Genomic DNA, 14,507 nt, shown 5'->3' on the forward strand with positions numbered 1-14,507 from the left:
GACATGTCAGTGATTTGGGGGTGTATCGATAGACAGACCCTATCGGTTTTTCAATCATGAGAGGCCAGTTGGTAGGATTTAACAAACTTTATTTAGCAATCGGCATGCATGGCAAATACTTTGGCGCATGACTCCATTAGCCAGTGGTGCTGCTCTTGAGGCAAGAGGAGGGCATCTGCATAGGCTAGGAGATCCCCCAAAAGGAAGATCTGATTACCGGAGGTTAATTGAGATCTGCGGGCACCGGTAGTTGATTGTACTTTTCTGGCCTTCGACCTTTTAGCGACTTACAGCTATTTGCGCTTGCGCGCCGCACGACTTGGCCCTCTGACTGACCCTGACTCTCTCTCTCGACTCTCTCTCTCAACGCCTCGGAAGGCAAGTACGCTCCATAGCCGATCCGGAACAGGGAACCGATGTCTAAGCTGTCGTCACTGTCCATGGACTGCTCTAGCTCGGAACTCGACATACCGGGAATGGAGTGGGGAGCATTGAGAGATCTGCGGGGAATATCCACGTGTAGAGAAGGCTTGAGGATGCTGATTCGGTCTGCAGATATGGAGCAAAACAAACGCTTCGGAGGACGGCTTCAGGGGAGATGGACTGCCGTGAAGCTAGCTGCTGCTATGATCGGCCAGAGAGAGAGAGGTGACGTAGAACCCTTGCTATATATATATGAGGATTAACTGACGTCATATCTGACATCATTACGGACGTCATACTGAGACTTTGACTGACCACGTCATACTAGAACTTGACTGACGTCAGGGGGTGATCGGATTAGATTATGCACGAATGGCCTTCTGCTTGAAATATGGTCTAGAGACCTCACATGCGGCGGTAGCATTTTTCGACAAAGCAGTAAAAATCGACGTTACACCAGCCCCCCGAAAAATTTGACATGTTATTTTACTCAAAATAATGCATTTGACCATCATTTCAAGTAGAATGATACCACCCAAGCAAGAATATTTCAAGTGCTTCAAGTGCTTTACTGAAATATTTGGACCATATAATAATACAATTATCTCAACCTTAAAAGGTTACATATAGGTGCCAAAAAGCCATAAAATCAGATCAAAGAACAAAGAAAAACAACAACTATAATTCAAGTTTAAAACAGTAAGTGTGCAGCTGTAGCATTTATAAAAAAAAAAAAAAAAAAAAAAAAAAAAAATTACTTTTCAACAGCATGCAGACAATTAAAATAGGGGTGCAATGCATGCTTTTGCACCCCCGTAGAACCGGGCCTGCCTTTTAGTCATAAAGATTATTGAAAGATATTCCATATTCCAGACTGAAATGCTATAACAGAAGAATATTGGCCAGAATGACATGAACATTTGGACACTTATTCAGCGGGTATCTTGCATGTTGCGTTCAGGTGCACTGTAAAAAAAATAAAAAAATAAAAATATTTTTTTGCAATTCCATCGCGGGCCACACAGGGGTATGTTGCCCATGTGTGCTTTATAGTAACGTTCAGTCATAACTCATTTATAATTAAGCCCATAGTTAATGAACTAATCATGTACAAAACACACACAGTCACATATTTTATATACTGTATATGTTGTAAGCCTAATTTTTGCCATCACAGCTGCTTTTTACATGTATGGGATAATACAGGCTAATATACAAGGTGTCCCAAGCTCTGAGTCATTATAAACTCAATTAGCTACAGAAGCTAATGTTCACATTCAGTCCTTGTATATTTCTCTCATGTGTTCATCATTCCTTTCCTCCTCTGTGTGTGTGTGATTGAGAAATGAGATGCAGGTGGTGTTCATCCTAATTGGCCTGGTCAGGTGTCAGATTGCTGCTGGCTGATTGGCTGGTGGAGAGCATTTAAGCCAGCTGATGCCATCCTGTCGCCCCTTGCTCTCCTCATTCCCAACGATGATGGCTGCTGTGCTGACGGCTGTGTTCTGTCAGGTAGGAACTGTGTGTAGACCTACTTTAGTAGTTCTGCAGAACTTTATTAAGATGTGTCTTTATCTTGGTAGACCTATGCAGTCTAAACTGTAACCTTCCAGATCTACACTTTTGTACACTGTAAATAACACTTACCCAAGTAGCAGAAAGTAGGGGGAGAAGCCCGTTAGTTTTTTGTAACATTTTCTCATGTTTATTTTGTAGGAGCTTATAGGTAAGAGCTGTGTCTCTTATTTAATCCATCGTTTTTCTTTTCTTAGGTAAATTTAAGGTTGGGGATTAGTTTGATTGGTTAGGTGTGTTGGGGCCATGCTGTGCTCTGAAACTAAACCTGCTACTTGTGAACTTGTGATGGTGGTTTGGCTGATCATCCTTGGGAGTGGGAAGAGTGGGGGCACTTTTGTGTTGCGGTCCAGTTCCCCGAGGCCGGTTCCTAACATAATTGGGTGCTCGTCTACTTTTCTCATTCGTCAGCACGTCGTGTGTGTGTGTGTATATATATATTTTATGTTTGTCTGGTGGGCAGTCTTTGTGCAGGTGGTAAATGGTGTTAGTCAAGGTGCCTTTGCATGGAGCTGAGGAAGCTCATGGTGGTAAAGCTGGTGGAGATGTTTGTTGGAGGAGGAGCCGGTCAGAGGGGATCAGTAAAGTGGCTTTGAAATGTTTCTGTGACACTTGTACATACGTCTGTATCACTGATTTAGACTGCTTGGGAGTCAGAGTGTCAGGCAAGTCTATGTACGGAGACGGGACTCTTGTAGGGTAGCATAGTCTACACAGAAAGGAGAAACGGTGCTACTGACGGCCCTGCCTTGTCACGCCCCTCCTCAGTCTTACTGGTCCCCTCTGACCGGCTCCACCTCCAACAAACATCTCCACCAGCTTTACCACCATGAGCTTCCTCAGTTCCATGCAAAGGCATCTTGACTAACACCATTTACCACCTGCACAAAGACTGCCCACCAGACAAATACATAATATATATATATATATATATATATATATACTCAGACGACGTGCTGACTAACGAGAAAAGCGGGCGACCCCCTAATTATGTTAGGAACCGGCCTCGGGGAAGGTGACGGCAACACAAAAGTGCCCCCACTCTTCCCACTCCCAAAGATGATCAGCCAAACCACCATCACAAGTTCACAAGTAGCAGGTTTAGTTTCAGAGCACAGCATGGCCTCAACATATCAAACTAATCGCCAACCTTAAACTTCCCTAAGAAAAGGATGGATTAAAAAAAAAATAGACACAGCTCTCATCTAGAAGCTCCTACAAAATAAACATGAGAAAATGTTCCCAAACTATTCTCCCTCCTACTTTCTGCTACTTGGTTAAGAGTTATTCAGTGTAAAAAAAGTATAGATTTGGAAGGTAGCTATTTACAGTTTGGACTGCACAAGTTTACCTAGACAAGGACAGATCTTCAAGTTCTAAAGAACTACCAAAGTAGGCCTACACACAGTTCCTCCCTGACAGAACAAAGAGTCAGCAGAGCAGCCATCATCGTTTGTAATGACAGCACGGGATGGAGGGATGGCATCCCCAAACCATTCAACAGGAAATTGGCAAAATAAAATGTTTGGGCTATCATTCAATTTTCTACAGAAATGAAACGTTTGAGTCTTTGGCATGTGTTCACCGCATTCCTTTCCTCCCTGACAGAACAAAGAGTCAGCAGAGCAGCCATCATCGTTTGTAATGACAGCACGGGATGGCATCCCCAAACCATTTAACAGTGCAGAAACAGGAAATTGGCAAAATACAATGTTTGGGCTATCATTCAATTTTCTACAGAAATGAAACGTTTGAGTCTTTGGCATGTGTTCACCGCATTCCTTTCCTCAGTGTGTGATTGAACAATGAGTCCTCTGTCGGGTAGGAACTGTGTGGGCCTACTTAATTCTTCAGAACTGAACAATGTGTTATCTGGGTGGACCTGTGCACAGTGGCGTGCCTGACCAAGTTGGTGCCCTAGGCAAGATTTGTGCTGGTGCCCCCCCTCCCCCAAAGAAAATATAATAAAAATTATATCGCAGCGAATTCCACCACTGCAATGCAGGCTCAGAATCGCCCTTCCCCAGTGGTGCTGGAAGTACTTTTAGGAAGGGGTGCTGTAAGGAAGGGAATCTCGGTGCTGCCCGCAAGTGCAGCGCCGAAGAAAATTTGATGGTTTTTGGACTTTAATCCATATTTAGAAGAATATTTAATTTTAAATTAACATTAGGATTATACTGTTGTGATGTCATTATTCAGTATCTTCTCCTTTTCTCACTCACTTTCATATAAGCACCTGCTCTCCCTTTAGTCGTTTTACACTACAACAGACAGCAACACAGGCATAAACACTGAACTTATTATTATTATTATGGAAAACCAGATTATGATGAAAATCAAACACTTTTGAAGAGAGAGCATATTAAATAAGATCAGAGCTGGGAAGCACAAACTGTTTTTTAATGCATTTTGTTGGTGGTATAAACACAAGACAGCCAAATCCAACAATTTCGAAAATCCCATTTCTTGCCACCAGGGGGTGCTGCAGCACCCTCAGCACCCACCTTCCAGCTCCCTTGCTCCCCCCCCACTCTGGGAAAAAGCTCCGAGCAGGTAAAAGGGGGCGCGGCCGCGCAGGGGGTGGGGTGGTATGGATTAGGGACCATGGTGAAAGTGCTGCAGCCCAGGCAGCCAGAAAGCCAGAATTAGAAAAATGATTTCACTATTATTTAAAGACTTAAGATGTTGTTGTGCGTATTTTTTGTCTACTATTAGTAGGCCTATTATCATGAAAAAGTATTTCTAAAAAAAAAAAAAAAAAATTACCCTCTCTGGCGCCCCTAACGGCTCAAGCGCCCTTAGCATTTGCCTAGTTCGCCTAATGGACGGCACGCCACTGCCTGTGCAGTCTAAACTGGAAATAGCTACTTCCAGCTCTACACTTTTGTACACTAACATCTTAATCAAGTAAAGTAGGAGGGAGAAGCCCTTTAGTTTTTTGTAACATTTCCTCATGTTTATTTTGTAGGAGCTTATAGGTGAGAGCTGTCTTTTATTTAATCCACCCTTTTCTTAGGTAAGTTTAAGGTTGGGGATTAGTTTGTTGGGGCCATCCTGTGCTCTGAAACTAAACCTGCGACTTGTGATGGTGGTTTGGCTGATCATCCTTGGGAGTGGGAAGAGTGGGGGCACTTTTGTGTTGCGGTCCCGTTCCCCGAGGCCTGTTGCTAACATAATTGGGGGCTCGTCCGCTTTTCTTGTTCCTCAGCACGTCGTCTGAGTATATATATATATATTTTATATGTTTGTCTGGTGGGCAGTCTTTGTGCAGGTGGTAAATGGTGTGCATGGAGCTGAGGAAGCTCATGGTGGTAAAGCTGGTGGAGATGTTTGTTGGAGGAGGAGCCGGTCAGAGGGGACCAGTAAGACTGAGGAGGGGCGTGACAAGGCAGGGCGGTCAGTAGCACCGTTTCTCCTTTCTGTGTAGACTATGCTACCCTACAAGAGTCCCGTCTCCGTACATAGACTTGCCTGTGACTCTGACTCCCAAGCCGTCTAAATCAGTGATAGACGTATTTACAAGTGTCACAGAAACATTTCAAAGCCACATATTGAGGAGAAGGGTTCATCGCTTCTCGACGTCGGGGTTAGAAAGCTCGACGCTGCTCATAAATGCCTCTTTTCATCTGAAGTCTGTGCTGGTGATATTTTTTCCAGGTTAGAGCTCCCAGCCGTCAGAGCGCTCAACAGCGCCACTCTGGCCGAAAGCTCGGTAAAAAATATCACCAGCACAGACTTCAGATGAAAAGAGGCATTTATGATGAGTTCACAAGTAGCAGGTTTAGCTTCAGAGCACAGCATGGTCCCAACACACCTAACCAATCAAACTAATCCCCAACCTTAAATTTACCTAAGAAAAGAAAATGATGGATTAAATAAGAGACACAGCTCTTACCTATAAGCTCCTACAAAATAAAAACTAAAGGGCTTCTCCCCCTACTTTCTGCTACTTTAAGTGTTATTTACAGTGTACAAAAGTGTAGATCTGGAAGGTAACTATCTACAGTTTAGACCAGAGGTTCTCAAATGTTTTACAGCCAAGGACCCCTTACAAGATAGAAAATATACCAGGGACCCCCTCATTCTGATTCGTGATTTTGGGCTAAGTTTAATTGTTTCCATGTTAACGTGCTTGATTTTTAATTTGATGTGTTTGTTAGATTAGAATGTAATCCATGAACAATTTTAGATTTGAAGCATCAAATATTTTTGTTGAACTATGAAGCTTTTGCCAAAAAAAAAAAAAAGTTTTTATTTTTATTTTCCTGAAAACTTTTCGCGGACCCCCTGGCAAAGTGCCACGGACCCCTGGGGGTCCCCGGACCCCCATTTGAGAACCACTGGTTTAGACTGCATAGGTCTACCAAGATAAAGACACATCTTAATAAAGTTCTGCAGAACTACTAAAGTAGGTCTACACACAGTTCCTACCTGACAGAACACAGCCGTCAGCACAGCAGCCATCATCGTTGGGAATGAGGAGAGCAAGGGGCGACAGGATGGCATCAGCTGGCTTAAATGCTCTCCACCAGCCAATCAGCCAGCAGCAATCTGACACCTGACCAGGCCAATTAGGATGAACACCACCTGCATCTCATTTCTCAATCACACACACACAGAGGAGGAAAGGAATGATGAACACATGAGAGAAATATACAAGGACTGAATGTGAACATTAGCTTCTGTAGCTAATTGAGTTTATAATGACTCAGAGCTTGGGACACCTTGTATATTAGCCTGTATTATCCCATACATGTAAAAAGCAGCTGTGATGGCAAAAATTAGGCTTACAACATATACAGTATATAAAATAATGTGACTGTGTGTGTGTTTTGTACATGATTAGTTCATTAACTATGGGCTTAATTATAAATGAGTTATGACTGAACGTTACTATAAAGCACACATGGGCAACATACGGCCCCCTGTGTGGCCCGCGATGGAATTGCAAAAAAAGATTTTATTTTTTTATTTTTTTTACAGTGCACCTGAACGCAACATGCAAGATACCCGCTGAATAAGTGTCCAAATGTTCATGTCATTCTGGCCAATATTCTTCTGTTATAGCATTTCAGTCTGGAATATGGAATATCTTTCAATAATCTTTATGACTAAAAGGCCAAAAGTAATCTCATGTGTAAGAAATGGCTGTTCTACATTGAGGTAGAAATTCAAATAATTAACTTGTTGGTTTTGGATTTATTTAGCTTCAAGAGTGCATGTTCGTGTGACCCTCAACACAGGCTTTGAGAATCCCGGCCACTTACTGATACTTATGCTTAAATTAACCCACTCATATTCTGGTTTATTTCAAGAAAAACATTTCGGATAGTGGAAATTCTAATTGGCTGGTAACTTTAAAATCTAGCAGCCATATTGGCAGGTGGTGAAAAAAGTTAATTTCAAGCCCTGCAGGGAGAGTGTGGTGACATAGGAGTGAGTGAGAAAAGGATCAAATATTGGTGGTTAAGACTGAATAATGACATCACAACTGTTAATTTAAAATGAGTTATTCCTCTAAACCTGGCTTCAAATGGCCCAATTTTTTCGCACTGGCGCCGTTCAGCCCTCAGCAAAATCTGGTAGCGAGGACTTTTTTTGTGGCCCTCTCTATCATCAAAGTTGCCCATCCATTACGGCATGACAATATTTGTTCGGCCCCCGGCAACAATCTGGATTTCTCATGTGGCCCCCCATGAAAAATAGTTGCCCACCCCTGCCTTAGAGTACCAGTCAAATATTTTGGCCCAGAATCCCGTCAGTGAAGGGCAGAACCAGAAGGCATGAGACAGAGTGCCCTCTGACACCTGACATCTGTCACATAGTGGTGAGACAGAGGGGAAGAACTTGTGCAACTTATGCTTAGAATAGTGAAGACGATGAGCAACTTTAAATTGAATCAGCTGGTGTCTACTATTAATTGAGCAGAGTTGCATCACAGACAAACTCCTTTCCCATATAATGTCAGATAATTCAATACCAAGTTCCCCCTGCCACGCTTCTCTAATCCTCTCAGTGGAGACCATGACGCAGTTATCAAATAGACATACAAATCTAGAAATAACATGCTTGGAGTGAGGAGGGCTCAGCAAAACATCGAAAAAGGCATGTTCATTTGGGAGCGTTTCAAAGGTTTGAATCTTGGCTCGAACATAATTTCGGATTTGCAGGAATCTGAGCCAGTTCGTGCCGGGCAACTCAAACTTCCTTTTCAGTAGATCAAAGGATGCAAAATGACCATCTATATATAGGTCTTTGATGGAAATGAGCCCCTTCTAAAATGGCCTTTGGATTAATAGAAGAAAAAGTTTTGCAGAAAAATTACTTCTTCCATCCAATGAGACTTTTACTTTTTGTCTTTAAGTTATTGTCACCAAGCCTTTGTTTGGGCTCAGCTGCATAATAATAACAACAACGTGCATCCTGTCATTAGTGAATGTTTTATCATTGGGCTTTATGCCATCTGTCCCTTTGATGGGAAAATGGTGTGAAACGTTTTGGAAAAATGAATCAGTGAGCGGTGATCTTTTCAAAAGCATGTTTACCGGCAGGAGTGGCAATAGTCACGTTTGCCACATGCGTGACTACTGCCAGTAAACGCAGAGGCTTTGATGTGTGACAGAGAGGCGTTGATGTGTGAATGTCAGCCGAATACACAAAGCCTGGTTTCAGCCGTCAGACCAAAGACATTGTCAGGTCAACGTTTAGAGTCGAAGTAACTGATAGCCTAATTATAACTTGCGTTTTTCAACTCTTGAAAAACACACAGTAAATCATGATGATGACTCATGAACTTGCATACAGCCAGAAAAACGTGTTTGATAAGTTGGCAGGGGCCGGGACGCGTGAGGTGAGGTGAGACGGGAAACATGTTTTTAGCCCCAGACGTCTGGCGGGGGGAGGCGTGTGCAGCTCGACCAGTCTAACGGCTGCTTTTGAAATTGTGACTGTTTTCAAACAAGCTCTCTTCCATGCGGTCTCCTCTGCACTGCTGAGGTTGTGATTGTCACACAGAGAAAAGGATTCTCTCTCTTATAGTATAGAAGTATATAGTGCATCGTTTTGCCATGTGTTGTGTCACCCAGACAGACTGGCTTTTGTGGCTTCTATTGAAATCACTTCTTCTTCTTCTTTTTTGACATGGTACATTTGCCTCATATTTTTATCCTGTACACACAGACACGCTTTCTTTTGAATTATTGCAAGAGTGACCCCCTGATCCCTGTTTCAGTCCTATCACACGTACGCCACTGCGTTCAATCAGGCGATGAAATGAGCATGGACAGCAGCATGGATCAATGTTTTTATGATCTGTAAACAATGGGAGCCACCAGGAAACATTTATTTTTATTTTTTATTTAGCCTTTATTTAACCAGGTTTGTCCCATTGAGATCAAAGATCTCTTTTACAAGAGAGACCTGGCCAAGAAACTGCAGCAACACAAAGTTACAACAAACAAACACATAAACACATACAATTGAATAACATTAAAATGATCAAATAAAACATTTGCATACAGACAGCCTGTTCTCAAGAGATTTTACCATAGCCTTAAAACCATTTAGGGTTACTAAGCTATTAAGTTTAAGATCAGACTGCAGACTGTTCCATGCGGTGGGTGGATTCCATTTGTTCCATTTGGATGTAGTCGGCTCAGAAAATGTTCCCTCATGACGAGGGCTACTTGACACTTGTTCCGTGTGTCTGACTATCTCAGAGAGGCCATTTAGACCTGGCGTTAACGTGCGTTTTCTGCCATCAGATTGCAATCAGATTGTATTTGATCACTTCAGCCTGATTCCATTTACACCTGGCGTTAACATGCATTTTCTGCAATCTGATTGCAATCTGACATCAGAAACTGTTCAAACTTTAATATTTACAAGGACAGGACTTATTTGAACGTGTCAAGGGACAGAGATGTGATTTCCTGAATAGAATAGAAGCGTTAACGTGCACATGGGGAAATGTAGGTTGCACTGTAATTATTATTGCTTATTGCTTTCGCAGGTAATGAGTTTGTAACTGCTCACCTTTCAAAACTTTTTTAAAAAGTTTCGTGCATGCAACATGCTCCTCCACACCCCTCCCTTCATTGTAACTTGCAAAACTGGTTTCTCTCAAGAAATGCCCACTTGCTCTGGAACTTCCCCTCTTGCTCTCAGCACGTCAGTAGGGGCTATATAAAGCCGTGCTGTGCTGTGCGCCTCATTTGACAACAACAACCCACATCCTAGGCAGCCATAGAGATACCATACCACTGCACTGCAGACAGACCGCTGCAGAGTAAACAACCTACTCATTCATTTGGGAACTGACTCCTGCGTGCATTTGTGAGATTACCCAGGACACCATGGTGGAGCAGCTAGCGTTCAGCCAGGAGAACCGCGAGAGGATCCAGGCGGTGGAGAATTCGTTTGGCCCGGCGGGGAAGCCCCTGGTCCAGGCGGGCCGGGTTCTGATCGGAGAGGGTCGTCTGAGGAAGCTGAGCCGTCGGAGGCCACAGTCCAAGGTCTTCTTCCTCTTCAATGACATCCTGGTGTACGGCAGCATCATCCTCCACGGCCGCTGGCACAAGAACCAGCAGATCATCCCTCTCGGTGAGCAACTCATAAGATACTGTGGCGGTTATGGAGGAGAAACAGTGTGGATTGTAGGCCTGTTCTAGCACTTCTGGAGTGCAGGAGTTTATTTGATCGTTGTCAGGCAATTATTTTGTTCATTTTGCCAATGTCAATTTGTCAATTGTTCATTAAACTAAATCACGTCGGTACAGAAATGCGGAAATCTGATTGGCTGTTGGCTCAAATTTTCTTGACCGAGCTTCCTTGTTCCTTTGTTATGTTGTATTAACATGCCATTCTCCCTCCGTCTTTCCAGAGGATATCCAGCTGGAGGACTTGGAGGACAGTGTGATAATGAGCAATCAGTGGCTGATCCGTACGCCACGCAAGTCCTTCTACGTGGCGGCCGCCTCAGCCGACGAGAAGCGGGCCTGGATCGAACACATCGAGGACTGCCGCTCCAGGTGGCTGCTGAGCGGCGGCCGCCAGCCCAGGTCCAAATTTGCCATCACCTGGATCCCGGACCGGGCCTCGGCCATCTGCATGCGCTGCTCTGACAAGTTCTCCGTGACCCAGCGCCGGCACCACTGCCGACACTGCGGCTTCGTGGTGTGCGGCTCGTGCTCCAAGCAGCGAGCGCTGATAGGACACATTGACCCCAAGAAGCCACTGAGGGTCTGCAAGCTGTGTTACTGCAGTCTCACCAACAAGGTGGAAACCCAGGCCCAGGAGGGAACTCGTCGGAGGGGGAACAGCGACGGGAAGGATGAAGACGACATCGGGGCTCTGGAGGCGGAGGTCTCCAGCGATGATGAAGAGGCAGAGGAGCCGATGGAGGAGCATGCTCCCAACAGGTGGCTGGACTCCGAGGCCGACTCCTGGTCGCCCTACATGTACCTGAAACCAGAGCACGAGGCGCCTCATTGAAACCCAGTCACATGAAGAAGAGTGCTATGATCAGTCCCACGGCTAATGACTATGGCCTTCTGGACACTTCTCAGTGTTTCCTAACAAATACAGGGTAGGATTTGGGGTTTCTATTGCATGGATCCAATGCACCAGGAAACGTGGACACAGCGCTGATGCAGCTATAGAGGCATTAAAAGGCATTTTGACCCAGGTCAGAGCCATGTGGTGGAGAGCATAAGAAAAACCCCCAAACAATGGAACACATTAAAGATAATTATTTGTTATTTACTTATTTATTACTGCAGAATTCTGCAGAATTCTTAACATTACAGAATTTAGTATTTGATGGAAACACTAATAGCATCTTTATTTTCAGTAGGCCTATGCATTTACTCTACAGAAAATATTGTTGTTTAATGATTCGACCTAGATGATTCGACCTAGGGCTCTCTTATGCATTAAGCATGTATGTGTCTGTCTTTGTTTACATGGGGGAAAAGGAAGAAAAAAAATGCACTTCATATTTTGTAATATAATATATAATTTATAATGAAGTACACATTATTGTACATGTCATATAATGTTTACTTACTGTGAAATAGCAATACTGTATATATTTTCTATATCAAAACTTCACATCTTCTGATTTGCATTACTATGAAATGATCTGTGAACAATAAATAAACGTTAAAACTCTACAGAGAATCTAGAGTGTATCTATCCACCATAGCCTTTATCCTCAGCCTGCCATAGTTGTCGTCTGTTCGATTCATGCATTAAGCGACCGACACATAACAGTGTCGGTCAACGTTTACATGGAGAAAAAACAAACATTTGCACTTCATATTTTGTAATATAATGTATGGATTACACATTATTGTATCTGTCATAAAATGTTTAGCAATACTGTATCTATTTTCTATCACTTCACATCTTCTGATTTCCATTGCTATGAAAGGATCTGAACAATAAATAAACTTTAAAAACAATGGCAAGTGTTTATGTCATTTCAGTGTTATTCTTATGGTGAGGACTTCAGAACAAGCTTTCAGGTTGTTGTTGTTGTTGTTGTTCCTATGGAAACTGCATTAACACCAGCAGCATGACTGAGTCAAGCCTCTTTAATCTTTAATGTTAGCCAGTGTTCCTTTGTAAACATGCTTTTATCTCTCGTGATTCATTCTGATGGCTGCTGCAAAGATGACATGACAAAGAGATATTTTGGCTTTCCGCATCAACTGGAATCATTTTCTCAAGCTACAGATACAAAAAAAAGTAAACAGTCACTGATCTGTAAAGATGAATAAGGCTTGCTCAATACTTTGGTGTGACAACAATGACAGCGCGTTTCAATCAAAGTGTGTTCGTGTGTACGTGCACCTCTGTGTGACGAGAAGGCGGGGTGTAGGGGGATGTCGGGAAGGAGGGTGTGCCGTGTGCGTCGAAACTTCCATAAAGTTTGGTTTGTTTTTCCAAGTGAACCTATACTTAAAAACGAACTTACCCTGGCCTAAAAATATTCTGACCAAACCTGTCCTCTGGCATGTCAACAATAACATCACAGCTGGCACATCGTCAAGCTCAGTGCTGGATAGGGGCCTGAGGTCAACATTTTCAACACACAGTTGGAAAGAAGGGGAAGAGGGGGACTTCCATTCTTTCAAAACAAGTTTTTTTGGCAACAGTTACCCCCCAGTGTCAGATACTGTTGCACAGCTGCGGGGAAGCCCAGAGGGGTCTCCGAGCAGCCGAAAATGGAGAGTTCCGCCTCCGGCTGAAGGGCTATTTTTGTAGGCCTTAGACTAGAGTATCAGTCAAATATTTTGGCCCAGAATCCCAGTTGCGATACCATCTTGAGGACAATTTTTATGCCCCCTATTTGCTGTGCAATTGGAAATGGATCGGAACACTAGTGTCAAACAAACGCTGATATCTTGGAAAAATATACATTGCATCGCTTATATATTGACATTGTGAGTGAGAGCAGAAGCAGCTGAAGGGTTTTAATGTATAGGCTAATATGTGGTGTTAAAGGTGTGTGAAGTGTGAACTGTCACAGTTTTAAAATGTGTGAATTTAGTGAAAACTAAAGTATAAAAGTATAAAACGTAAACTGCACTAAAAGTGGTGACCCGTTTAAAATGTGAATGGAATTTGTAGTAGTAGCCTACAAAGTAAAGCAGTATCAGTACAAATCCTCTCATGTTTGCACAAACACGATTGCTCTGAAGCTGGCATGAAACTCACAGTGGGTGGATCAGTGCGATGTATTCTTGAAGCACAGCAGTGGTGGTAAATAAATGCCATGCTGCCGCCAGTGTGAACCTGTTTGACTTCTACCTGCTGCTGGCAACAAACAGGTTGTCATTGCCAGGGTGTCAAAACGCGTCGATCGAAAGGTTCAGGCTGGGAGGATCTGTTGGTATCACCAACACTGCTGTCTTTTTCCACTGAGATGTTCCCACAGATGACCACCACACGGAACAAGGAAATGTTTCACCTTTTCGTTCCATGTTGAAAAACAACACCTTCGAACACCATTGTGAGTGAAAACACCCCAGGTAGCAGGCTTAGTTAGCACGGACAAAATAAGTATAAAATGAAAAGTATCTAAATCCTAATATGGCTTGGGTGTGATTGCTACTTTGATGTCAAATGGTGAAACACTAAATGTGATGAAAGGAGATGGGATTTCTGCTGGTATATTACACGTTTCCTTTGTCGATGCATTTTCGGTGGAATCTTCGAAAATTAGACATACAACAACAAACAGCCTATTCTGATGATACCCAATTCCATGTAATACTACCAGGAAACAAAGGAGGGACTGGAGCACACTGATACATGTGCAGCTGTTGATCGTGCAAACAGGACTTCAGGTTTGCACATGTATCAGGGTGCTCCAGTCCCTCACACTGAGAAGCACCTGGTTCAGCTGTATTCTGCTGGATGATGCGTGGAAAGAGAACCCTCTTTCCATTTATACTATTCTCAAATCACCACATTTCCTTCCTTGAAAATATACATTTGAGTAA

At 43.2% G+C, this 14,507-nt stretch overlaps 1 protein-coding gene across 1 annotated transcript; it reads left to right on the forward strand.

The window, feature by feature from the left end:
• Positions 1-10,224: 10,224 nt before the first annotated feature.
• On the forward strand, positions 10,225-12,438 carry plekhf1 (pleckstrin homology domain containing, family F (with FYVE domain) member 1). The gene is made up of 2 exons (XM_083662206.1): positions 10,225-10,599; positions 10,880-12,438. The coding sequence occupies exons 1-2, from the start codon at positions 10,353-10,355 to the stop codon at positions 11,488-11,490; spliced, it is 858 nt and encodes a 285-aa protein (XP_083518332.1). The 5' UTR covers positions 10,225-10,352; the 3' UTR covers positions 11,491-12,438.
• The last annotated feature ends 2,069 nt before the right edge of the window (positions 12,439-14,507 follow it).

This window comes from Poromitra crassiceps (genome assembly GCF_964638095.1).
Source record: "Poromitra crassiceps genome assembly, chromosome: 28".
In the NCBI taxonomy this organism is placed as follows: Eukaryota; Metazoa; Chordata; class Actinopteri; order Beryciformes; family Melamphaidae; genus Poromitra; species Poromitra crassiceps.

Bases quoted from the DNA above. Each gene is read 5' to 3' on its own strand.
- plekhf1 (XM_083662206.1), top strand. From the start codon at position 10,353: ATGGTGGAGCAGCTAGCGTTCAGCCAGGAGAACCGCGAGAGGATCCAG. The intron at 10,600-10,879 runs GTGAGCAACTCA...CCGTCTTTCCAG, and splicing joins CCAGCAGATCATCCCTCTCG to AGGATATCCAGCTGGAGGAC.